Source organism: Sinocyclocheilus anshuiensis, unplaced genomic scaffold (assembly GCF_001515605.1).
Source record: "Sinocyclocheilus anshuiensis isolate Anshui unplaced genomic scaffold, SAMN03320099.WGS_v1.1 scaffold283, whole genome shotgun sequence".
Classification (NCBI taxonomy): Eukaryota; Metazoa; Chordata; class Actinopteri; order Cypriniformes; family Cyprinidae; genus Sinocyclocheilus; species Sinocyclocheilus anshuiensis.
In genome coordinates, this window is record NW_015549605.1 from 4,050,471 (window position 1) to 4,075,046 (window position 24,576).

At 36.7% G+C, this 24,576-nt stretch overlaps 2 protein-coding genes and 1 long non-coding RNA gene across 3 annotated transcripts in view; all 3 read left to right on the forward strand.

Moving 5' to 3' along the window:
• LOC107658742 (selenoprotein O) overlaps positions 1 to 3,633 on the forward strand; it is a 9,250-nt gene extending 5,617 nt beyond the window's left edge. The window contains 9 exon segments of the mRNA XM_074186900.1: positions 614 to 744; positions 898 to 943; positions 946 to 1,177; positions 1,310 to 1,466; positions 2,755 to 2,908; positions 2,910 to 2,929; positions 3,058 to 3,214; positions 3,298 to 3,518; positions 3,609 to 3,633. Of these exon segments, the coding sequence (XP_074043001.1) occupies positions 614 to 744; positions 898 to 943; positions 946 to 1,177; positions 1,310 to 1,466; positions 2,755 to 2,908; positions 2,910 to 2,929; positions 3,058 to 3,214; positions 3,298 to 3,518; positions 3,609 to 3,633 (1,143 nt within the window).
• Positions 3,634 to 6,390: 2,757 nt separating this feature from the next.
• On the forward strand, positions 6,391 to 17,523 carry LOC107658743 (deleted in malignant brain tumors 1 protein). The gene is made up of 12 exons (XM_016447392.1): positions 6,391 to 6,424; positions 6,518 to 6,850; positions 6,954 to 7,262; positions 7,584 to 7,901; positions 9,836 to 10,145; positions 10,217 to 10,533; positions 11,545 to 11,859; positions 12,152 to 12,457; positions 12,547 to 12,849; positions 13,861 to 14,169; positions 14,290 to 14,480; positions 17,455 to 17,523. Exons 1-12 carry the CDS (start codon positions 6,391 to 6,393, stop codon positions 17,521 to 17,523), a joined length of 3,114 nt encoding a protein of 1,037 aa, XP_016302878.1.
• Positions 17,524 to 20,365: 2,842 nt separating this feature from the next.
• LOC107658920 (uncharacterized) lies at positions 20,366 to 21,735 on the forward strand. The gene is made up of 3 exons (XR_001630851.1): positions 20,366 to 20,508; positions 21,254 to 21,326; positions 21,495 to 21,735. It is a non-coding gene; the product is annotated as an uncharacterized LOC107658920 (long non-coding RNA).
• The last annotated feature ends 2,841 nt before the right edge of the window (positions 21,736 to 24,576 follow it).

The following is a 24,576-nucleotide window of genomic DNA, read 5'->3' on the forward strand; positions in this document are numbered from 1 at the left end:
GGAGGAAGACAGGCGAGAGCCGACTGCGTGCTTCGCTCCCAAGCAAACCACGCACAGACTGTGTGTATCCCCGCTCGTAATGTAATGCGGGCAGGGAGGAACACACAGCCTGTAACGCGATCTGCTCTCGCCCTTTTTTAAATGCTTTGTCTTAGCCTCAGCCTTAGACATGCTTATTTTTCTTTTTGAGGAGCTTATTGGGACAAACAACACCAAATAAGACTTACAAACAGAGAGAGTGACTGACACAACACAGAGTGCTTTGCTGAATGACAGAAAGCTGACGCCGGTTCCACTGCACGTGCTTTTATAGCTTCCTGGTCATTACGTCACCCGCCCGTGACGTCTCGCCCATCTATTGGACTGATTACACATGTGATTCAGAGTGTAAAAACTCATTTTGGTTCCCCAAAGAACCTTTCAGTGAATAGTTCTTAAAATAACTTTTTTTTATTAGTGTGAAGAACATTTTAATAATCAGAAGAACCTTTCTTCACTATAAAGAACCTTTTGTGCATTGAAAAGTTTCCATGGATGTAAAAGATTCTTCATGGAATCATAAATGCCAACAAGGAACCGTTATTGAGATTAATGTATTCTGTGGATCTGCAAGGTGACCGTGAGGACTGCCAAACTGGTTGGCCTGTGGCAAAGTGTGGGATTTTGCCATGGAGTTCTCAACACAGACAACATGAGCATCTTGGGCCTCACTATAGACTATGACCCATTTGGCTTCATGGACAGGTTTGTTTAGCTGTACAGAAACTGTGCATTAAATTGCACAATGCAAAAAATATGCAGTAAATTCAACCGAATTGCATCCTGAAAGAAGTTTTGCTTTAACTAATTGCTGGTATATTAGTGTATTCTAAAAACTTACATTGTTGTCAATTGCAGGTCTGACCCTGAGTTTGTGAGCAATGACTCTGATAAAAAAAACGCTGTTATTCTTATGAAACTCAGCCGCATGTCTGTCGCTGGAACTTGGCACATTTGGCAGAAGCTCTTGGCGCGGAGCTCGAGTCAGCCAAAGCAGGGGCCATTTTAGATGAGTTCATGACCATTTATCAGGACTTCTACTTGGACAACTTGAGGAGGAATCTGGGTCTTCTGAGACATCAAGAACCAGAGGATGTGGAACTGGTTGCTGATTTATTGAAGACCATGCACATCACAGGTACAGTAAAAGGGAGGAAATATTTTTACCTTTTCATTGAATATAAATGGAAAGTTGAATGGAAGTCGATTCAGATTGCTCAAAAACAAATTACTTGTCTAGTATTTTCATCTGTCGCTATTCCATTACTAGGTGCCGACTTCACAAACACATTTCGTCTGCTGAGTGCCGTGTCCTGTCCTGCAGGTGAACAGAAAGACAGCACAGACTCAGTAGTGGAACTGATCGTGGAACAGTGTGCCTCGCTGGAGGAACTAAAGGTGGCCAACAATCCTACAATGCAGCCCAGGTGAGGGGATCTACACCCTCTAAGGGTCTAATCTTCATACTAATAAATGTAATGTATTTTTCGCCAGTTTATGCATATCGAGAAATATGCAGTTATTTTTTTATTTTTAGTGTCGTGTTAGAATCTGTTGTTTTGAGCAAAAGTAACCAAAATGTAATTTCCCTGTACTCTGCATTCTTCTCTTAATGTGATGCTCTCAGCACATTGCAAGAAAGGCAAGGCAAGAGAATTGGTATGTTGTCTGAATGAATTTGCATTGGTTTGTCTCTACTGACTTTTAAAACAGAGCTGAAAAAGTATTATGAGCTCAAAAATCAAGCATTCTGCGTTAATTCAGGCAGGCCTGGTAGTCAAGCTCTGCTATCAGCTGATTGGGAAAATTCAAACCCGGCCCCTATCAGCTGATCCGACTCCTAAGCACTCTATTAGCAAATCTCAAACAGGGATTTTTTGTGCTGCTCTCCTATTCTTAAAATAGGAGGGTTGCCCCTGAAGCTGCTGCTGTTTCCCTGAGTTGGCTTTCATGGAGCTCATGAAAAGGACAGGGAACTTGGAACAGAGCCATAACGCCAGATGTAACTTTAGAAAACATGCCAATAAAAATTGACTTAAAGCGTTTTCTATGGTTTTCTTCTTGACTTAAGAGGACCTGACTGAACAGGTACTGCCAACCTGAGGATGTAAGAGTGGAAAAAATATGTATGCACAGTTATTTGTCATGGATATTCACATAATTTGCTCAGTTTATTTATTTTTAGTTTTTTTCTTTGTATGCCCTAGTATTCCTTTTTTACATTATGTTCTACCTTTTTTTTTTTAGGATTGTTGAGACCAGCGCAATCATTGAAATATTTTGATAGTTTTTATTAATACTTTGAACCATTTTTTTTTTTTATATTTTCAGTTTTCATTTTAATTTTCATTTAAATATTATTTTCAATAAAATGGTCATCTTTAATAGTTTTTTAAATATATGCCTATATAGTTTTTATTAATGAATTTAAGTTTTAGTTTGAGTTATTTTAGTACATCAAGTTAAACTAAATTAAAATGAGAAATCTTGTGTTTCAACTAGCTAAAATTAATTTAATTTTATTTGATTTCAGTTAACATTTATTTCAAAGTAAACATTTTTTTAGTAGTTTTAGTTTCATGTAACTGTAATAATCCTGGTTGAGACCCCTCATAATTTTTAATATGTTCAAAAATAAAAAAGGAGGTTTGGAGATACATAATAACTGAACTATGTTTTTCTCGTTTTGACATGTTCCTCTGTGTCCATTCTTAGTGAGTTGGAGAGGATTCTCTCCATGGCTGAGACAAATCCAGGTATGTTTAACATGGCAACCAATCAGGCAGAGGTTGCCAAGCAACTGGACAAGATTGGCAGGCTGAAGGAGCTTCTCATGATCAAAATCAAGCAGAAAGATAATTGGCAGAGATGGATGGGTCAAACAATACAGGTATAAATAAATAATATTAATGAATAATACATTTAAATGATTTACTGATTGAATAAAAGCAAAGAGAATCTTTAAATGACCATGAATTAAAAGTCCAAGACTTTTGATATTTCTGGTCACCACATTAGGAGACGTCTGGCTCGTGAATGTAATGAAGCAAGTGACCCAGCTGAGGTAGAGAAACAACGGGTCAAATTTATGAACTCCACCAATCCAACTGTTGTGCTGCGGAATTACATTGCCCAGAATGCAATTGAAGCAGCTGAAAGGGGTGATTTTTCAGAGGTCAGAGGTCTTGATTGAAATGCAGTGATTAAAACAATAACATTCTGTGGTGTATTCATCTAAAAAAAAAAAAAACCTTTCAGGTTCAACAGCTACTAAAAGTTTTGGAGAACCCTTATTCGGTCAGTCCGGATCTGGAGCGTCCAGTATGGTCAGCAGGGAGTGGGTCAGACCCAGCTGATGGCAACATCATTAAGGGACAGGAGGTTAAGGAGAACACAAAAAGAAAAGCAGCAACTCATACTCACCAGATTCAATACAACAGTAAGGGCCAGAACAATCTGTGTCACATGATCATCCTAAAGCCTCTCAAACTTCACGGCCCAATCCAATACAGAAAGAAAGTAAGAGAAAATGTCAAACATTCTCTCTTGTGTTTCTCTGTCTTGATCAGGTTTGTTAGTGTTGAGGGAGGCTGAGCAACACATAACACTCCTGGTTATCAGATCATGCAGAAACGGCCAAATGTCAGTAGGTACAATAAATGAGGCATACTTTTGTTAAATTAAAAATGTGTTTTGTTACTATTACATTGAGAAACGGGTTAAATTATTCATATTTTAATTACCCTTCAATTATTTCTGCAATTATCTGATCAATGAAGACTCAGATGTTCAGCTTAGCAGGCCTGTCTGAGTTTGAATAACACATACAAACACCTCTTTAAGTATGCATTTATCACTTTTAATAAATAGTTCAAAATTTGCTAACTTGCACAAAGTAAAAAGTAGAACTTTAACAGAATGTCCAAGCGGTTGTTTTGTATACAGTGAAAGTGGTTGCCTTGTTTATATTGTTAAGCTCGAAAAAGCACTATAAAAGTAGTCTATAAAAGTCTTCTGAAATCTTCCATACAATGCATTTTGTGAGAAACAGAGGCATATTTAATTAAAAACAAATATATGAAAGCAAACACATTTAGCCACAAATCAGTCAGTCAGTTCAGTTGACTCTTTAAACTTTTTTATGTACAATATTTTCTATAATAAATGTTCTCTTAATGTCATGTTTTTTTGCCTCTCATTATTCACAATTTTATATCAAAAGTAGTTTGGTTTGGTTTGTTTATTTGTTTATATAGCACAATACAGCAACAGTCGTTGACCATTGTGCTGTACAATAAATTATAAAATCAGATTAATAAAACACCAATCAAAACAACATAAAAGTCATATGGTACAGGAGGTAGTACATACAGGTTGGACTCAGTAAAAAATGAGATCTAAATGACATCAAGATGAGTTTAAGCATCAACTTCATCTGAACCCTGTGATACTAGTAACAGTATACAACTTCCTGGCCATATAAAGAGTTCTGTATGTATAGTTCTAATATAACAAGAGTTGAATATGATTACACATACATTTGTAGCCTAAAATGGAAAGATTGAAGACATTGTGGTCCGATTCAAAGTACTTTGCATTATTCTTTCAGCAGAGCAAATTGTTAAAACCCTTAAATGATATTTGAATAATATTCAAAGCATCTGATTAGTGTGAGCCATGGATTTCACATTGGATATGTCTTCAAATTTTTTAAGGCAAATACACAGTTACATTTTTTTTTTTTAATTGTTTTAAAAAAAATCTGGAACTGTGCTTATTTCACAACGGTCAATATAGCTTTAATAAGTAGTCTTAAACTACTTTTAATAATTGACACATTACAATCAAACACTATTTTTAAGGATTTACAAAACTTAAAATGTTTATGTCAATTAATATTTGTTAACTGCATATTAAATAAATAACACATGTTTGGAGTATGTGGAATCTGCACCTTTCTGGGATAAAAACAGACACAAAATGAGAATTCATTTACATTTGTAGTTGTAGTATAAAACGTAGTATTATGCACTAATCTCTCCATAAACAAAACAACAGACACCACAATAGGGGAAGTCGTGGCCTAATGGTTAGAGAGTCGCAAGATTCGGACCAAAGGTTGCGGGTTTGAGTCTCGTACCGGCAGGGATTGTAGGTGGGGGGAGTGAATGTACAGCGCTCTCTCCCACCTTCAATACCACGATTGAGGTGCCCTTGAGCAAGGCACCGAACACCCAACTGCTCCCTGGGTGCCGCAGCAAAAAATGGCTGCCCACTGCTGTGTGTGTGTGTTCACTACTGTGTGTGTGCACTTTGGATGGGATAAATGCAGAGCACTAATTCCGAGTATGGCCACATGTCTCGTCATGTCATGTCACTTCAATAATAGCCGATTAGCTTAAGTCACTGCTGATGAAACTCTTTTGCATGTATTACAAGAACAAGTACATTACAAAATTACAAGTACATTTTAAGATCTCAGTGGTCATAAGTTAAATTAACATTTGGTTATTAAATCAGACCTTAATTAGCCTAAAGACTATAATGACAATGTAGATTGACAATGTAGACTTTCTATGTAGATTCTCTGTAAAAGGACAGACGAAAGTACTACTTCAGCTAAAATTAAATTTAAGACCTGGAATCATGAGGGATTAGTGGTCAAATTAAAGATGCAAATTTAAAGTTACTTACTTAGTAAAGCAAATCTAAGAGGTTTAAGATGCAATTTGAATGGTACTCAAAGCAGCACAAGGCATGAGGCACGCTTCATTTCAGCCTTGCCAGTTGCATATATTGCATATGACTAGCCTATATGTTATGTTTCAAATAAATTTATGTGTATTATGTTTGCTTCAGGAATGTACTGATGTACTTAAATGCATTTGCTTTTCAATGTCATGCTCATGTGTGAGACACGTTTGATTTCACTTTCTTTGACTTATAGTAAAAAGGTGTTTTGAAGTCAGACAGTGGGAGGAACCAGAGCCAAACAGATTTAACCAACCTCAACCTCAAGCTCACCTCTATGTCCTAACATGGAGTAGGAGGCAGCCTCAACATTTAAATATGCCTGATTCTAACCATGTGCTTTAACAAGAGTGGACCTGCCAATTTAGGGACAGAAAAACAAAAGCAGGAGTGAAAATTGCTGGTGAGTTTCAAAATTTCAGTTCAAAAATACAATTTCAGTGATTGTTCTTTGTGCATATGGATTTTGATAATATAACATAGCATCTATTTTTGTACTTCTCGCTGGTGTCAACTTTAATATTAGTGTCTGGTACTTGTCATTTTGTGTAATTTCCCAGACAAATCCAGTGGTGTCCATATAGTTAGTGACAAGCAACAATGCTGTGCTCCATGTGGCTCATTCTATTTCTGAGTAAGTAGCAATACTAACACAAACAAGCATATTTTTACAGATAATGCCAGTGTTTTTAACTCTTCATATTTTTTCTTTAACATGAAGTTCTAGGCAATACCATTTCAAGTGCGTCCGAATCAATTAGACTGCTAAATGGCAATAACTCTTGTTCTGGAAGACTGGAGGTTTTCTATTACAGTCAGTGGGGAACAGTGTGTGATGATGGCTGGGATCTGTTAGATGCTGCAGTGGTGTGTAAAGAGATGGGCTGTGGGGATGCTATTGAGGCAAAGAGTGGTGCTTTTTTCAGACCAGGAAGTGGAAATGTATTAATGAGCAATATTGCGTGTGTTGGAAATGAGCCTACATTGAGCAGTTGCAGCTCTAAGAAATTGGGAGAGTTTATATGTGGCTATTCAAAGCATGCTGGAGTCATCTGTCGCTGTAAGTTACTGGTATTTCACTTGAAATAACAGCTGCTATGTTGCTGTGCGAGCACAATTAATAATTATTTCTGATTCTGTTTTCTGCTCTGTGCGGACATTAGCCCTTGTCAGATTGGTGAATGGCAGTCACTCCTGTTCTGGACGAGTGGAGGTTTTCAATGACGGTCAGTGGGGAACCGTGTGCGATAACGGCTGGGATCATTCAGATGCTGCAGTGATATGTAAAGAAATGGGCTGTGGGGATGTTTTCGAGCAAAGGATTGGTGGTTATTTTAGCCAGGGATCAGGACCAGTATGGCTGAGTGACGTACAATGTTCTTACTCTGAAACGACTCTGAGACACTGTAATTTGCAGGGATGGGGACAAAACTCATGTGGACATGAGAAGGATGCTGCAGTCGCCTGTCGAAGTGAGTATAAAATCTTTTACACACAACGGTAAGGGTGATATGCAGTATTTGTGGCATGCAGTTGACAGTGGACACCAAGCATATATTTTTGTTGCTTATATTTCAAGCACTTGCATGAATTATTCAGTTTTAAAAAATTAAATACATAATTCCAGTGGATATAATTTGGTTAATTTAAATCATGCCACAAATGCTGTGCATATAAATTTGGTTGTAAATAATCTACAATATTTCTGTTGCCTCACAAGTCTTATCTATTAAAATGAGAAAACGCATCATATAATCCACTCTGACAACAGCGCTCATTATATCATAATTTAGGCAGAATTAAGTTGGAAAATGGCTTCAATGCTTGTTCTGGAAGAGTGGAGATATTCTATTATCCCTGGGGAAGCCCTGTGTTGGGAACAGTATGTGATAATAGCTGGGATCTATCAGATGCTGCAGTGGTGTGTAGAGAGATGGGATGTGGAGATGCCATAGCGGCAAAGAGTGCTGCTTATTTCGGACAGGGTGGGGGACCAGTATGGTTGAATGATGTCAACTGCGTTGGAAATGAGCTCACACTCACTGCCTGTGAGTCCAAAAAAACAGAAGATTACAATTTGCATTACAAGGATGCTGGAGTCATCTGTCAATGTAAGTTGTTCCATTGCCATGCATGTAAGAATATTGAAAAGAAAATATTGTCAGTATGCCGTCCCTGTAACGTGAGTAACAAAACATCAAGTGTGGTACACCCAAAAATGAAAAACTTCTGTGATCCATTATAACCTTTATGATGACATTGCATTAAAGGGGTCATCGGATGCCCATTTTCCACAAGTTGATATGATTCTTTAGGGTCTTAATGAAAAGTCTATAACATACTTTGGTTAAAATTTCTCAATGGTAGTGTAAAACAACACCCTTTTTACCTTGCCAAAACAGCTCTGCACACAGCAAGCCATTTTGTTGCATGTCTCTTTAAATGCTAATGAGCTCTGCTGACCCCGCCCCTCTTTTTCATGTGGTGACAAGCAGTTCTCATGAGACTGTTTACTTTAGCTGCATTTAGCCACGAAACTTGCTAACTAGCACGCTATTAGAAAAGGAGATTTGCAAAGATTCATAAAAGAACCTTATATTCACTTCTTCTGTAGGTAAAGCTGGATCACGAATGATTTGCGCGAACATAAGACGCATTTAGGTAGATCAGGGGCGCATTCCCTTCAAAAACAAAAGTAATCCACTGCGTCTTCAGCCAGGTATAACTGCAGACCGGAGATCTCCAAAATGGGGCATGAACTCCAAAAGTGGGCAGAACCTCCAAAATGGGGCGGGCTCTCCTCACGCAAAGACTTTCACCATTGGCTCTGGCTTCAGCCAATTGTTATTTACTTACATTTCAAAATAAAACTTTATAAATTAGACACTGTTTCTAGTTAATCTAAAATGAAATATGCTATACAAATAAATATGCCTATATAAATAAATATTCTTCATGAGAGCAGAGCTCAAAGCTCGTGGCCAGTGGTGTTCGGACCGAAGTTTGAACCTCAGCTTCATGATGTAAATGGGAATCACCCACGAGCTCTCCCGCGAACCGTCCCAGCAAAATTCGCAGAGTAGGAGGGGGTAGTGACACTGGGTGTAAATAAAAAGGTCCCAATTGTCCGGTGAGGTCCGGTTGGGGAGTTACGGAGCGGCCCGGCTTGGCGATATCGCATTATCTTATTAACTGATTATCCCCTGAACTGCAACTTTCTTTACCATGCTATTCAGCGCCAATCCCACCGTGCAGTCAATTTCACTGGTTAAGGTTAGGGTCAGGTGTGGGGTAGGTTTAGGGGTTAGCATTTTTTTGTAGCATAGTGTAGGAAATTGACTTTGATTGACACAACCAATAAAATCTTTCGAATCAGCTGTGGGGCGGATTTTGCACTTAAGTGGATTGGGGGAAAAAACTGCGCATGCGTGTCGTTTGTCTGTCTTTTAATGGGAGGAAGCCACGCCCTATTTTGGAGCTCCCACCCCATTTTGGAGTTCCCGCCCCCATTTGGAGATCTCCAGGCTGCAGTTATACCCTTCTCTCTTCAGCAGCTCAGATGTCAGGAGTAAATGATGACTGCTATGTTCATTGTTACATCCAACAACAAAACACCTCAATCGCTTAGGAAACATTCTTGTCTACCCCTGCTCCAGCGTTCAAACAATGGCGGACTGATGACAGCTCACTCAGTGTGGGACTAAGGTAAAACATCAGTGTCAATCAACAATCGTGGGAGGGGCCTGGGTCTGTGTGACGTCACACAGCCAAGAAGCTGAGAATGGCTTGATTTGAGAAAGGGGATATTATTTATAGGGATTAAAAAAAACACTTGGTGGATTTTTATCATTATAGGGTGGATGTGTACAAACACTCCCAACACACATTTATGTTCAAACAACATGTAAAAATGAATTTAGCATCCGATGACCCCTTTAAATATGTGGGGAAAAAAAGAATAAAGATTCTGTTCTGTATTTAGGTTAACTATACTAATATATATTTAACAGCTTGTTTCTTAATCTTTTGTCTGTCTGGCCCTTAGCTCTTGTTAAGCTGGTGAATGGCACTAACTCTTGTTCTGGACGAGTTGAAGTTTTCTTTGATGGCCGGTGGGGAACAGTATGCGATGATGGCTGGGATCAGTCAGATGCTGCAGTGGTGTGTAGAGAACTGGGCTGTGGGAATGTTATAGAGGCAAAGAATGCTGCTTATTTTGGACAGGGATCAGGACTCGTATGGCTAAGTGATTTACAGTGTGCCAGTTACTCTACTCTGAGAAACTGTAATTCAAATGGATGGGGACAAAACAGCTGTGGACATGAGAAGGATGCAGGAGTAGCCTGTCAACGTGAGTTCAAAACCTTGTACATAAAATTAACAGTATAAACTTGATCATGTTTTGTCCACTGGTAACACTTACATTTTTGTGGGTATTAGTTAACATCAAACTGGTGAATGGCATCACCTCTTGTTCTGGACGAGTTGAGGTTTTTCGTGACAGTCAATGGGGAACTGTGTTTGATGATGGCTGGGATCTATCAGATGCTGCAGTGGTGTGTAGACAGATGGGATGTGGAGATGCTATAGAGGCAATAGGTGGTGCTTATTTTGGACAAAGTGCGGGAGAAATATTTATGGGCAATGTAAACTGTTTTGGAAATGAGACCATGGTCAGTGATTGTGAATTTCGTAGATGGGGAATGCATGACCATTCAAATGATGCTGGAGTCATCTGTGATCGTAAGTGAAATCCACAGATTTTCTACACTCTCTCTCTTTTATTACATGTAAAAAAAAAAAAAGAGTGATTAAAGGAATGGTTAACCCAGAAATGAAAATTTGCTGAAAATATAACCTCAGGTCATTAAAGATGTAGATGAGTTTGTTTCAATTGTTCAATTTTTTTATCAGAACAGATTTGGACAAATTTAGCATTACATCATTTGCTTACCAATGGATCCTCTTCAGTGAATGGGTGCCGTCAGAATGAGAGTCCAAACAGCTGATAAAACATTGCAGTAATCCACAAGTAATCCACACGACTCCAGTCCATCAATTAACATCTTGCGAAACAAAAAGCAGCATGTTTGTAAGAAACAAAACCATCATTAAGGTGTCAAACCATTGCTTCTGGCAAAATGTCCAGTATCTATAATAATGCTTCCTCTAGTGAAAAAGTCCATCCCCTGTTGTCCTCTCAAAATTCACCAACCTATTTATTTATAAATATTTTCACTTGTAAATGGTGCTTGGTCTGTGCATATTTCGCTACTGATTTAGAAGAGACTACTTTTTCACTGGAGAAGCAATATTATAGATAAAGGACTCAAATTTTTAGACTGAAGCAACAGTTTGAAGTAAAAAAAAAATGTAATAATGAATTTGTTTGTTACAAACATGCAGCTTTTTGCTTCTCAAGATGTTAATTGATGGACTGAACTCGTGTGGATTATTGTGATGTTGTTGTCAGCACCCATTCACTGCAGAAGATCCATTGGTGAGTAAATGATATCGAAATTGGTTCAGATTAAGAACCAAACTCATCTACATCTTGGATGGCCTGAGGGTGAGTGAAGTTTAAGCAAATTTTCATTTTTCTGTGAACTATTTCTTTAATGCAGCAGTGTGCGGTACTTTGACCTATAAAAAGAAATACAGTCAATTAATAGTCACTGTAAATGGAGAAAACATCCTAAATATGTTTTTAAGTAGTTAATTTGTTTCTTTTATTTTCATTTGTGTGGCGGTTAGCTTCTCTCAGGCTCATAAATGGACACGACTCTTGTTCTGGAAGAGTGGAGGTTCTTTATAATGGAATATGGGGAACAGTGTGTGATAATGGCTGGGATCTAACAGATGCTGCAGCAGTGTGTAGAGAGATGGGCTGTTGGGATGTGATCGAGGCCAAGAGTGCTGCTCATTTCGGTCAGGGATCAGGGCCTGTATGGATAAGTGATTTGCAATGTTCTGACACTGACTCAAGACTAAGAGATTGTAAATCAAGTGGATGGGGAAGAGGCAGCTGTGGACATGAGAAAGATGCAGGAGTCATCTGTAAGGGTGAGTGTAAACCTTTTAACAGCATACAGTGTAGTCTATGTAAGACTGAAATGACTGTATATGTATTCTATGATCAAAAAAACACTTGGTGGATTTTTATCATTATAGGGTGGATGTGTACAAACACTCCCAACACACATTTATGTTCAAACAACATGTAAAAATGAATTTAGCATCCGATGACCCCTTTAAATATGTGGGGAAAAAAAGAATAAAGATTCTGTTCTGTATTTAGGTTAACTATACTAATATATATTTAACAGCTTGTTTCTTAATCTTTTGTCTGTCTGGCCCTTAGCTCTTGTTAAGCTGGTGAATGGCACTAACTCTTGTTCTGGACGAGTTGAAGTTTTCTTTGATGGCCGGTGGGGAACAGTATGCGATGATGGCTGGGATCAGTCAGATGCTGCAGTGGTGTGTAGAGAACTGGGCTGTGGGAATGTTATAGAGGCAAAGAATGCTGCTTATTTTGGACAGGGATCAGGACTCGTATGGCTAAGTGATTTACAGTGTGCCAGTTACTCTACTCTGAGAAACTGTAATTCAAATGGATGGGGACAAAACAGCTGTGGACATGAGAAGGATGCAGGAGTAGCCTGTCAACGTGAGTTCAAAACCTTGTACATAAAATTAACAGTATAAACTTGATCATGTTTTGTCCACTGGTAACACTTACATTTTTGTGGGTATTAGTTAACATCAAACTGGTGAATGGCATCACCTCTTGTTCTGGACGAGTTGAGGTTTTTCGTGACAGTCAATGGGGAACTGTGTTTGATGATGGCTGGGATCTATCAGATGCTGCAGTGGTGTGTAGACAGATGGGATGTGGAGATGCTATAGAGGCAATAGGTGGTGCTTATTTTGGACAAAGTGCGGGAGAAATATTTATGGGCAATGTAAACTGTTTTGGAAATGAGACCATGGTCAGTGATTGTGAATTTCGTAGATGGGGAATGCATGACCATTCAAATGATGCTGGAGTCATCTGTGATCGTAAGTGAAATCCACAGATTTTCTACACTCTCTCTCTTTTATTACATGTAAAAAAAAAAAAAGAGTGATTAAAGGAATGGTTAACCCAGAAATGAAAATTTGCTGAAAATATAACCTCAGGTCATTAAAGATGTAGATGAGTTTGTTTCAATTGTTCAATTTTTTTATCAGAACAGATTTGGACAAATTTAGCATTACATCATTTGCTTACCAATGGATCCTCTTCAGTGAATGGGTGCCGTCAGAATGAGAGTCCAAACAGCTGATAAAACATTGCAGTAATCCACAAGTAATCCACACGACTCCAGTCCATCAATTAACATCTTGCGAAACAAAAAGCAGCATGTTTGTAAGAAACAAAACCATCATTAAGGTGTCAAACCATTGCTTCTGGCAAAATGTCCAGTATCTATAATAATGCTTCCTCTAGTGAAAAAGTCCATCCCCTGTTGTCCTCTCAAAATTCACCAACCTATTTATTTATAAATATTTTCACTTGTAAATGGTGCTTGGTCTGTGCATATTTCGCTACTGATTTAGAAGAGACTACTTTTTCACTGGAGAAGCAATATTATAGATAAAGGACTCAAATTTTTAGACTGAAGCAACAGTTTGAAGTAAAAAAAAAATGTAATAATGAATTTGTTTGTTACAAACATGCAGCTTTTTGCTTCTCAAGATGTTAATTGATGGACTGAACTCGTGTGGATTATTGTGATGTTGTTGTCAGCACCCATTCACTGCAGAAGATCCATTGGTGAGTAAATGATATCGAAATTGGTTCAGATTAAGAACCAAACTCATCTACATCTTGGATGGCCTGAGGGTGAGTGAAGTTTAAGCAAATTTTCATTTTTCTGTGAACTATTTCTTTAATGCAGCAGTGTGCGGTACTTTGACCTATAAAAAGAAATACAGTCAATTAATAGTCACTGTAAATGGAGAAAACATCCTAAATATGTTTTTAAGTAGTTAATTTGTTTCTTTTATTTTCATTTGTGTGGCGGTTAGCTTCTCTCAGGCTCATAAATGGACACGACTCTTGTTCTGGAAGAGTGGAGGTTCTTTATAATGGAATATGGGGAACAGTGTGTGATAATGGCTGGGATCTAACAGATGCTGCAGCAGTGTGTAGAGAGATGGGCTGTTGGGATGTGATCGAGGCCAAGAGTGCTGCTCATTTCGGTCAGGGATCAGGGCCTGTATGGATAAGTGATTTGCAATGTTCTGACACTGACTCAAGACTAAGAGATTGTAAATCAAGTGGATGGGGAAGAGGCAGCTGTGGACATGAGAAAGATGCAGGAGTCATCTGTAAGGGTGAGTGTAAACCTTTTAACAGCATACAGTGTAGTCTATGTAAGACTGAAATGACTGTATATGTATTCTATGATCGCGCTGTCATTATATATAAACTTTATTCCTTTGTGTGAGCAATAGATAATGTTAGGCTGGTCAGCAGCACCAACCCCTGTTATGGACGAGTAGAGGTTCTTCGTGCCGGTCAGTGGGGAACAGTGTGTGATGATGGATGGGATGCATCAGATGCTGCAGTGGTGTGTAAACAACTAGGCTGTGGGACAGTTTTGGAAGTAAAGAGTGCTGCCTATTTTGGAATGGGTTCAGGAAAGGTTTGGATGAATAATGTAAACTGTTTTGGGAATGAGCCTACTTTGATGAGCTGTTCATATAATGCAACTCCAAACATATGTGGCCATGAGAAAGATGCCGGAATCATTTGTGGATGTAAGTGCCAATGTTTTCATTTTAGTGAGTGAGGTTATGGAGCAATGTGTTTTATTCATGGAGACATTGATGACTTTTGATTTCACTTAGCTGTTAAAGTCATGTTGAGGGTTGAAGTGAAGGCTAACCATGGAGTTGACCCAAATGCTGCTGGAATCATAAATAAACTTTCAGGGGAGGTGAGAGCAGTGGAAAGAGTGACATTGAGCTGTATCTTTCACTACTTTTTACTGTCGTCTTCTGGCTGTTCATGTTACTGTTCTGTTCTCTGTATTTACATTCATTTGAATCTCATAGATTGGGAAGAAGCTACAAATTAATGAAACTTTCTCACTCAAAACTTGGACCGATGGAAAAATCTTCCATAAGAGAACAAGAGCTGCACCCTGACAAATTGGTAAGACTTTAACATTAGCCTTAAAACTAAAGTTTAAATATTTAATGTAATATTTTCCACAATAACAGTGTACAATGGTGTTGGTTCCTCAGGTCATTTCTGGATACAGAGAAGAAAATAAGCAAACACTATGTAAAAGGAAATAAATTCTACATTAATTTTTCAGTCTGACCTTTAATAAATGAAATTAATAATTATTTTACACATTTTTCCACATATGACAATGCTTTATATAATTTCCTTGTATTTTTTTCCCCTAATGACAATGTAGGCTGTGTTTTGATAGTGATAAAGTATATTTTGTGTGTCATCCTAACTGTAATATATATGTAATCTTGATACAGCCAATATTGTACATATATTTTCAATATAAACCTGTCTGGAGGTAAATGAATGAAAATATAATTGCAGTATGCTTAATAATAATTTCATTTAATCCAATTCCATTTAGATACTATATATAGTTGCATAATAAATATAAATAAAGTGTGATTAAAGAACAATATTTCTGGATGTTATAACCATTGTCTGTCTGGTCCCAATTTCTGTATTTTTGTTTTGTTTTACAGAAAAAAAAATACTTATGCTTAAAATGTTGTGACTACGGTTACCCTATTAATGTACAGTAGATATGGTACTATTTTGCCATTAGGTAATTGCTTAGTTTTTGAAACAAAAATCTTTCCACCCTTGGCATCTGCACTTGTGGTTGGTGAGCTGGTTACTCGTTTTTCAAAAAGAATAAGCCAAAGTATTTTCAGGATACTTCAAAGTTTTGTAAACCGTAAGATTAATAATAGTCCAAGGTTTTGTAAACCATTTGCAATGGGTAATGAACTGATACAGACACGTGCATATATTTAGCAGGAAAAGCAACCTATCCCAGTTCAAAAACAGGGTGAAGGCCCAACTGTGCATAATAACATAAAGCCGAATTTTAATTTAAGACATGAATGGCTTCAGAATGCATGGAATGAAGCACTTAAGTCTTAACATAGTACTTTTTGGTCCTAAAGAATACAGGATTGTTTGTGGAAGGTAAACATTCAAAAGGTTCACAGTTTGCATCCTGTAAAAGGGCCTGTCAGAGTAATTAGGGAGGAAAAACTCGTTTGAATAACCAAACAAAATGGAAAAATGAACAGCCTTCTGTTTAGTGCCATTGTTATTTGTTTGCAAAAGCAAATGTTTGAGCAGGATTAAACTTTTTGGGAACACTAAACAGTTCAGTCAGTTCCAAACAATGACAATGACCTTGATTGGTGGTGCCCCTTAAATCCCAGCATTATGAAAGACAAAACCAAGTTGAGAATGAGAACTATAACTATTGTGATCAATGCCTTATAGTTTCTTCTATGGCTAACCTGTTTGCATAGGTCATGGCTTCCTTCTAAAGTGCAATTTGCTGACTTTTACACCTGTTGCATGTGTGCTGCAAATTACCTTGAAAAGGTGTGATTATTTGTCAGGGTCATCTGAAGGGTGGAGACTGGTGGGCTGGAGGTTGTACCTCTAGATAAATGCACACTAAATCTTCAACATCCAAACTTATATTTCAGGTCCAGAAGGAAGACAGCAGCATACATGGGACACTTCAAAAGGTTTAAAACCCTTAGTCATATTTTGATCTTTCTGTCTTTATTTTACTATTTCTATCTGTCTGCTAAATTAATAAATGTAAATATGTATTAATTTGTTCTATCTCAAAGTATGATTGCTTCTAAGGTATGATTCTCTGTAAAGTATTTAAATCAAATTTTCATGTAGACCATAGAATTAGAAAAATGTTATTGATTTGAAATATCCTTATAAGTATTTTTAAACACATAAACATAATTTTAGGATTTATATTTATGGCTTTATAAAGAAGTGTAAAATAAGAAACGTTGGTAACACCTTACTTAAAGCCTTTATATAATATATGATGTTTATAAACTATTATAAAGGTATTTATAATTTCCCTTGTATTGCTTTATATATTTTCATAAATAATTGTAACCAAAGTTAAAATGTAGGCTAATACAATATTTGCAGGTTTCTTACTTCTGATTTTTTTTTTATCTGTTTCTACGAAAAATACGTTCTAAAGGTGTAACATAAGTATTATAATGTATTATAATGTGGTTATAATAAGTATTCAAGATCATACAATACGCATGACAAGGCATATTTAATGCATCAAATATTTCATAACGCTTTAGCTTATATATAGGCTTTAAGTAAATTCTTCCCGCAACGTTAGTTATCTTTTTGTTTCATTATATTATCAGGGTAATGTTAAAAATAATTTATTATGCATTGAAATCAGCTAGCGTTAACATTTTTCTTAGTTTCCTTACAGCAGCGCTGCTGTGTTTAAAGCTCACTGTCCTTCAAAGTAAGAGCTCACACACAGCTCATACATAGCCTACATACAACTTATTTTCGCCCTACATATTGCATAATCTGCTTGTGATTCTCAGTGTTTTATCTCTCATGACAAGCAGTTCTGGGAAATTCCACGTCAGGCGAAGCTTCTTCAGTCAGACTAGTTGACGGCAGCAGCTCTTGTTCGGGAAGAGTGCAGGTTCTCTATGATGGAATATGGGGAACGGTGTGTTACGATGGCTGGGATTTGTTAGACGCCAATGTCGTGTGTAGTGAATTGGGTAGTGGGGAAGCGAAAGAGGTGAAGTTAGCGGATATTATGGGAAGAGCTCAGGAAAAATATGGTTGACAAAGGTGAAATGTTTTGGGAATGAGTCCTCACTGACAGAATGTCCAATGGGTGGAGCGGACAAATGGGAACAAAAGTTGTTCTGACATGTAACAAAACTGACATGTATGCAGAAGTCATCTGTCAGCGTGAGTACAACCTTATGTTTAAAATATCAAAGGATGTCAGCCTTATGCTGTGTATATTTTTTATAATCATGTCCTGCTTGTACGTTTTAACAGCTATAATAATGAACAGCTTTCCACCAATCTAAAAAAAAATATATATGTATGTTGTTTTGAGATGAATTAGTTGTCATTTGTTTGTAACCAAAAGCCATCTTTTAGGCAAATTGCAAATGGGAAAATTTACATTTGGTACATTGTCTTGTATGCACAACCTGTGCTTGGTAATGTTCTCTACACACACTTTGTTGTGTTACGCAATGCATTTTCTAGGTTTGAAAAGTTATTTCTTATGACCAACTTATAAAGTATAATTACTTTTTTTTAAAACCATTTTGAAGATTGACAGTCCCAGTCACTCTATGTATTTGTTCCTTTGCAATTTCTATATTTAGGGGTGAATTCAGGTAAAGTGGGCCGTTTAAGTTAAATTAAATTAATGCTGCTAAAAAGAACATTATTTTGTGTATTTGGTGTAATGAAATGTGTTTATGCGGTTTAAGGTTAAAAAAACACATTATTTTCCACATACTGTACATTATTGTTTCTCCTCTATGCCCCGCCTTTCTGAAACGCATCGATTTTTACAAACTCCTCTATGCCCCGCCTTTCTGAAACGCGTCGATATTTACAAAGCTCATCGGTCTGAAAAAAGCGAGGTGTGGCCAGCTATCCAGTGCGTTGTGATTGGTCGAATTCCTCAAGTGTGTGACGGAAATGTTACATCCCTTACCATATTGTGATTTTGGTTGACGCAATATGACACTGGTGGTGTGGCCACACCTCAAATGATTACTGTGTCATGGTGAAACGTAGAAAACCCTTTGACATAAGATTTTCATTTCTAAATTAAATTATAAGGTTGCTCACTAAATGGAAACAAATATTATTGGGACAGTTCCTGCTGTTTTTGTTTCCACAGTTAACAGGGAATAAAATGCAAAGACAAAATTGTTTAAAAATTTGTTCGTTTTATTGTAAGGTGTTTAAATAGTGCTGGCCCACTTTGGCTGAATGTGTTAGATAAAGTGGGCCAGTGGGATTCAGGTAAAGTGGGCTGACCTTTAACCTTCAGTTATTATACACAAATTAATTAATTAAATTGATATTCACTGGTTATTTTATAGTTGACGTATAATTTACTTTTTTAGAAAACAGAAATGAGTCTGCAGTCAGGAAATTCAAGTCAGAGATGGAAGAAAGGAAAGAGAGAATAGAAAGGATGTTGAGGCATTCAGTTCAATCTGTGGAATGAAGAAAGGATGAGAAGAGCAAAATGTAGATGCAGAATATAAAGCTTTAAAATATGGACACAATTAAAGTTCATTTAAAGTGTTTAGTGAACATAAACAGCAAAACATTTTTACATATGGTTACCATTTTAAATGTTCCTATTATTATTTTTATTAGACTATTTGTTGTTGCTTGTGTTATAGTCACATTTTTAACACACTCTAAAAATCCAGCGCTGGGTTAAAAAGGGACAAACCCAGCTATTGGGTTGTTTTGAACCCAACCGCTGGGTCAAAACAACCCAATAGCTGGGTTTGTCCCTTTTTAACCCAGCTCTGGGTTATATTTAACCCAGCATTTTTTTAGAGTGCATATTGTAGAGTTCATTTTGTTAATATTCTGATTTCTGAAAATGATCTTTCTGTTGTTTGGAATTACACATGATTTATTTTACTCATAACCTGTTATATATTTTTAGATTTGTTAAATACGTTTGTCTGATAATATGTGTTAATAAATCATGTGTTTTTAATTAACATGCAGAATAATTTTTGATAAATAAGGGATGGCCCACTTTACCTGAAATTATTTATGCATGATCTAAAAATATTTATTGTTATATACCATGCAAATAACACTTTATATGAACCATATTCAAATTTAAATATTATAGCTAGACATTAAAGTTAACAAAAGTAATAAAGAAAAGAAAAGAAAAAAAACATCTAGCTATCTAAATTACACGTTTTACAAAAAGTGGCCCACTTTACCTGCAATCACCCCAAATAAAAATGAATAGTCCTTTTTTCAGTCAGTCATATTTTAGATTATTCTAACATTATGTCCTGTTCTAGAGGGACACAATTTTGAATAAAAAATAAGTGCATTAGAGTAATACACATAATTCACCACAGAATGGCGACATTCAGCTAATTTCTTCTGTAACAATTTTGAAGTATCTATTAGGTTATATATTCATTAAGCTGTCATGTTTTTTACTCAGCTTAGAGATCTAAGATATTATTTCTACTAAAAGGCGATGTAAGTGATTTGATGTCACAGTAACAGTTGTATGGCTCTTCACACACACACACACACACACACACACACACACACTATATAACATGCATGATATAACTGCCTGATTTTTTTTTTTATTTCGTCGCAAAATAAATTTGCATCCAATATACATAATTTTTCATCCGCACCACAAGGCGGCACAAGTGGGTTTGTCATTCAGTCTGACTTCCTCGCTGCTTGATGACAATCACAACAACAACACGTGCAGATCCTGCAGATTATTTTGGTCTTAAAAATGTCGCTTTAACAGCACATATTTCAGCTCAACTGCAAACAAAACCGACACACAGTCCGATAAAATGCTGGAGTCACGCGACTCACCTGTAAGTAGCTTTATAAAAGACTTTGAAAGTCTGAAAGTGTTTTCTTCAGTTTCTATATGTGTATGCAAGATATGCCTCAAAAGATGAATTTTGACGAGGTCTTTAACCTAAAATTATGTTGTTTTTTTTAATGTTTGATATTGGACTGCTAGCACTGTATTCAGACACTCACATTTTCCATGAAGGTTTATCACAGACCTTTTTTACATGCCGCTTTCCTGCTGAACCTGTCAGACCTTCAGAATAACAAATGAATCAGTTGTTGCGTTATCTTTATAATCTTTAAAAGGAAGTTATATATTTTAAATTGGAATAATAAGGAATCGTGCTGTTCGTCTCTTTTGAAATTGTAGTCCAACTGTAAGTAATAGTCTAAATATCTCTGGCCTGTTAACAGTTAGATTGTGCTTTTGTTTTTCTTTATTATCTATGATTTAGTGATTCTAGACCACCTTGCTGCTTTACAAGATTGGATAAACGTTTTTGTTGAAGCATTTATGTATTAAATCGTTTTGAAACCCAGTGTGTGCAAACTGGGGAGAAAAGCAGATTGAACTAAAACATTATTAAAGGTACAGCATTGCGTAAGTATAATATACTCTGCGATATTTTTACGCAGTTGAGGAATTCAATTTATGTTCTTAATTTATTTTTATTTACTATTATGTAATTTATTTTTTAGATTTTTGAGATATGCAAGAGGCCTATGTCTAATAATGTCTTTATTCCTGTCTTGACTGAACAGAATAAGTGCTGTGCTGTGGATTGTAAAGCTGGACAGACAGTGACTGTAATGATGGACATCTGCTTGTGGACAGGTGATGTATCTACTGTGTGAATGTGTGTTCTAGTGCACTAAACATGTAGGTTACCATCATTTTCTTTCTGAAGGGCCTCTCCTGTGAAAAGCAAATGATGGTAACCTAAGTAGGTGAGGAAGGGACGGCAGATGATAATTTTTATGCAGCTTTCTTTTTATTTTCCAGTCTGTCCAAAAGCATAACCACTGCTGGTCACAGTGCGGGAAGCTCCAGGGGGAGACCATACTGGTATCCCCCTTCTTTGGGCGCACCTTCACACACACTCCACCATTCACTCATATCGCAGAGACCTGGCTGGGATCGAACCAGCAACCTCTAAACCCGTGAGGCAGCGGTCTTACCTGTGAGCCACAGGTCTCTTGTTAGAGCAAGTGAAGGAACTTATTTTTGACTGTTGACTTGTGAGTTCCCAATAAAGACATTGAAGTAAGCTGTGTATATGATATAATGAGATGGGAATTGAACCCATGTTTCCATCTCAGGTTTGTTCTCAGGGAATAGTGGGATTTGAACTCTAATCTCCCAGATTCAAACACAAAGCTTTATCTCTCGAGCCACTGAGTCTGTGGAGCTATTGAGTGTATTGAACTTAATTGAGAGATTTGTTCTAAATTATGAATAATACTTCTGGGGTTAGAACCAGGACATTGATGTTTGAGATTGAAGCCTTTAACCACAGCAGATGATAATTTTTATGCGGCTTTTTATTTTCCAGTCTGTCCAAAAGCATAACCACTGCTGGTCACAGTGCACAAAGCTCCAGGGGGAGACCGTACTGGTATCCCCCTTCTTTGGGCGCGCCTTCACACACACTCCACCATTCACTCATATCACAGAGACCTGGCTGGGATCGAACCAGCAACCTCTGAACCTGTGAGGCAGCGCTCTTACCTGTGAGCCACAGGTCTCTTGTTAGAGCAAGTGAAGGAACTTATTTTTGACTGTTGACTTGTGAGTTCCCAATAAAGAAGTTAAAGTAAGCTGTGTATATGATATAATGAGATGGGATTTGAACCCATGTTTCTATCTCAGGTTTGTTCTCAGAGAACATGTGTTTACCCGCTAACCCATCGTGGATTTTACTTCATGTTTTGGTGTTTGAATGACTTTGTTGGATGAGATCGATTTACAGTAAGAAATAGTGGGATTCGTACTCAGATCTCCCAGAAAAGAAAACAAAGCTTTATCTCATGAGCCACTGAGTGTTTTGAGAATGCCTTTATTGAGAGTTTTGTTTTAAATGATGGATAATTTCAATTGATGTGGGATTCAAACAAGGACTTTGATGTTTGAGATTGAAGTCTTTAACCACTGAGCCACAGAAGCTGCGATGTTGTGCTGGTGTTGTTTTTAGGGTTGTTTAGATTTAAATTTTATTTTAATGAAGGTTTGGATGAGTCAAAGACATTCAATGCATCTGTGGGATTTGAACACAACTGCATTGCAGCATCATAAGTCAAAGTCTCATGTTTAGCCACTGCACTCCAGGTAAAATGTGGTTCTTGTCTTGTCTGTAGATTGAACCTCACTTTAAGTGACACAGGTAACCTTAAACTTGCTGAATTTGAACCAGTACTTCCCTAGCCGAAGGTGAACTATCATCCTTTGTACCACAGGGATTGTTTTGTTTGTGTTTGTTTGTTTTTCTGCATTACCATATATTTCTATCAGTTTAATTTTTTTGTAGTTTAAACCTCAAGTGTTGCGTTTTCTTTTAAATAATAAAATAATTAAGACTATCACCATCATTGTAAATAACAACACAATTACAAAAAAAAACACAATTACAGTTTTTATCAGTCACTGGCATTGTACAACATTTTGAATAAACTAAAAAACTTGTTTTAATTATTCTTTATGAACATTGTTGTTGATTTAAGTGTAGCAAGTTTTAATTTGAGTTAAAATAACTTGACATTTTAATAGAAGTTTTCATTTTTTCCCAGAGATTTTGAGTAATCACTGCTATAAAACTAGTCTAATAACTCGTATGCACTGTGCATCTCAAAGAGGGTGAGAGCAGAAGAACATGCTTCCAATGCAAAGCAATATAAACAGCCAATCATAACTTTTCCCACATCTGTATACTCCCCTTCAAGGAGACGCACTCATACCGCTTTGGTCTTGATCATTTTAAAGCACAGAAGATTTGAACCAGCATATTCTACAGGAGGGCCACACTCACTTCTCATGAGCCTCATGGGATCTCTGTAACGAGCAAACAGCCCTCAGAGTCTCAGGAACTCCAGACTGAAGCTCTTCTCATCAGCCCTGAAGCTCGTTTATTCAAGATCAATCATAGTAACTTTTTCATTTTGAACAGATTTATGATTTATTCATTCAAGAGTTATTTAAAAGAGACACACCAGAACATCCAGTAAACTCAGAGAGACTTTATTTACTTTATTTTTATGTTTCACATCTTTAACATACATATAACTGTTACTTTGCAAAGATATGGTAATTTCTTTTAGACACCATTAAAGAGAATGTTTCATGCCCTCTTGTGGTGAAGTTTGTGTATTGCACAATGCTGCAACTTGGAAAATATGCATTTATTTATTTTACATTGAAAATTATATACTGTTTATTCAATATCAGAAATATTTAGAAAATATCTCTTATTATTAAAAATAACTTAAATGATAAAGGATTCTCTTGTATTGATGTGTTCTATTTCATGATTTGTTAAATTTTTAAAATAAGCAAATGAAAATAACTTTTCATCCTCTTGTGGTGAATTGAGGGAATTACACAGAATTTATTTCAGCTATAACTTGAGCCAGACGTAAACCTTGAAATGAAATGGTTTTGTATTGATTTCATATTAATATTAATTAATAATCTCACTACACGAATGCAAAAGAAAAAAACTACAAAACACACATCTGGTAAATAATTTATTTTCTTTAGTACAAATATATAATTAGATTCTTATCCACACATCCATTCTTCAAACTGCTTGTCCACTGTAGGGTCGAGAGGATCTGGAGTCTATCCAATGTCTTGGGCCGCAGACGAAGAAATGGTACATCACGGCTGTAATATACATTAAATAAATAATAAATAAAACAAATCAGTGGAATGCAATTGGTGAATTGTGTATTACATTTTTTACATTTATTAATTTTTTGTTTATGGCACAGAGGAAATACATATATTTTTAAGAGAAGAAGAAGAAGAAGAAGAATGAGCTTTATTGCCAGGTATGTTTACACATACGAGGAATTTGTTTTCGTGACAGAAG

Excerpts from the sequence above, each read along its gene's own strand:
- LOC107658743 (XM_016447392.1), top strand. The coding sequence starts at position 6,391 with ATGCTGTGCTCCATGTGGCTCATTCTATTTCTGA. Across the intron at positions 12,850-13,860 it reads TGCTGGAGTCATCTGTGATC|CTTCTCTCAGGCTCATAAAT; the intron begins GTAAGTGAAATC and ends TGTGGCGGTTAG. Across the intron at positions 14,170-14,289 it reads TGCAGGAGTCATCTGTAAGG|ATAATGTTAGGCTGGTCAGC; the intron begins GTGAGTGTAAAC and ends TGTGAGCAATAG.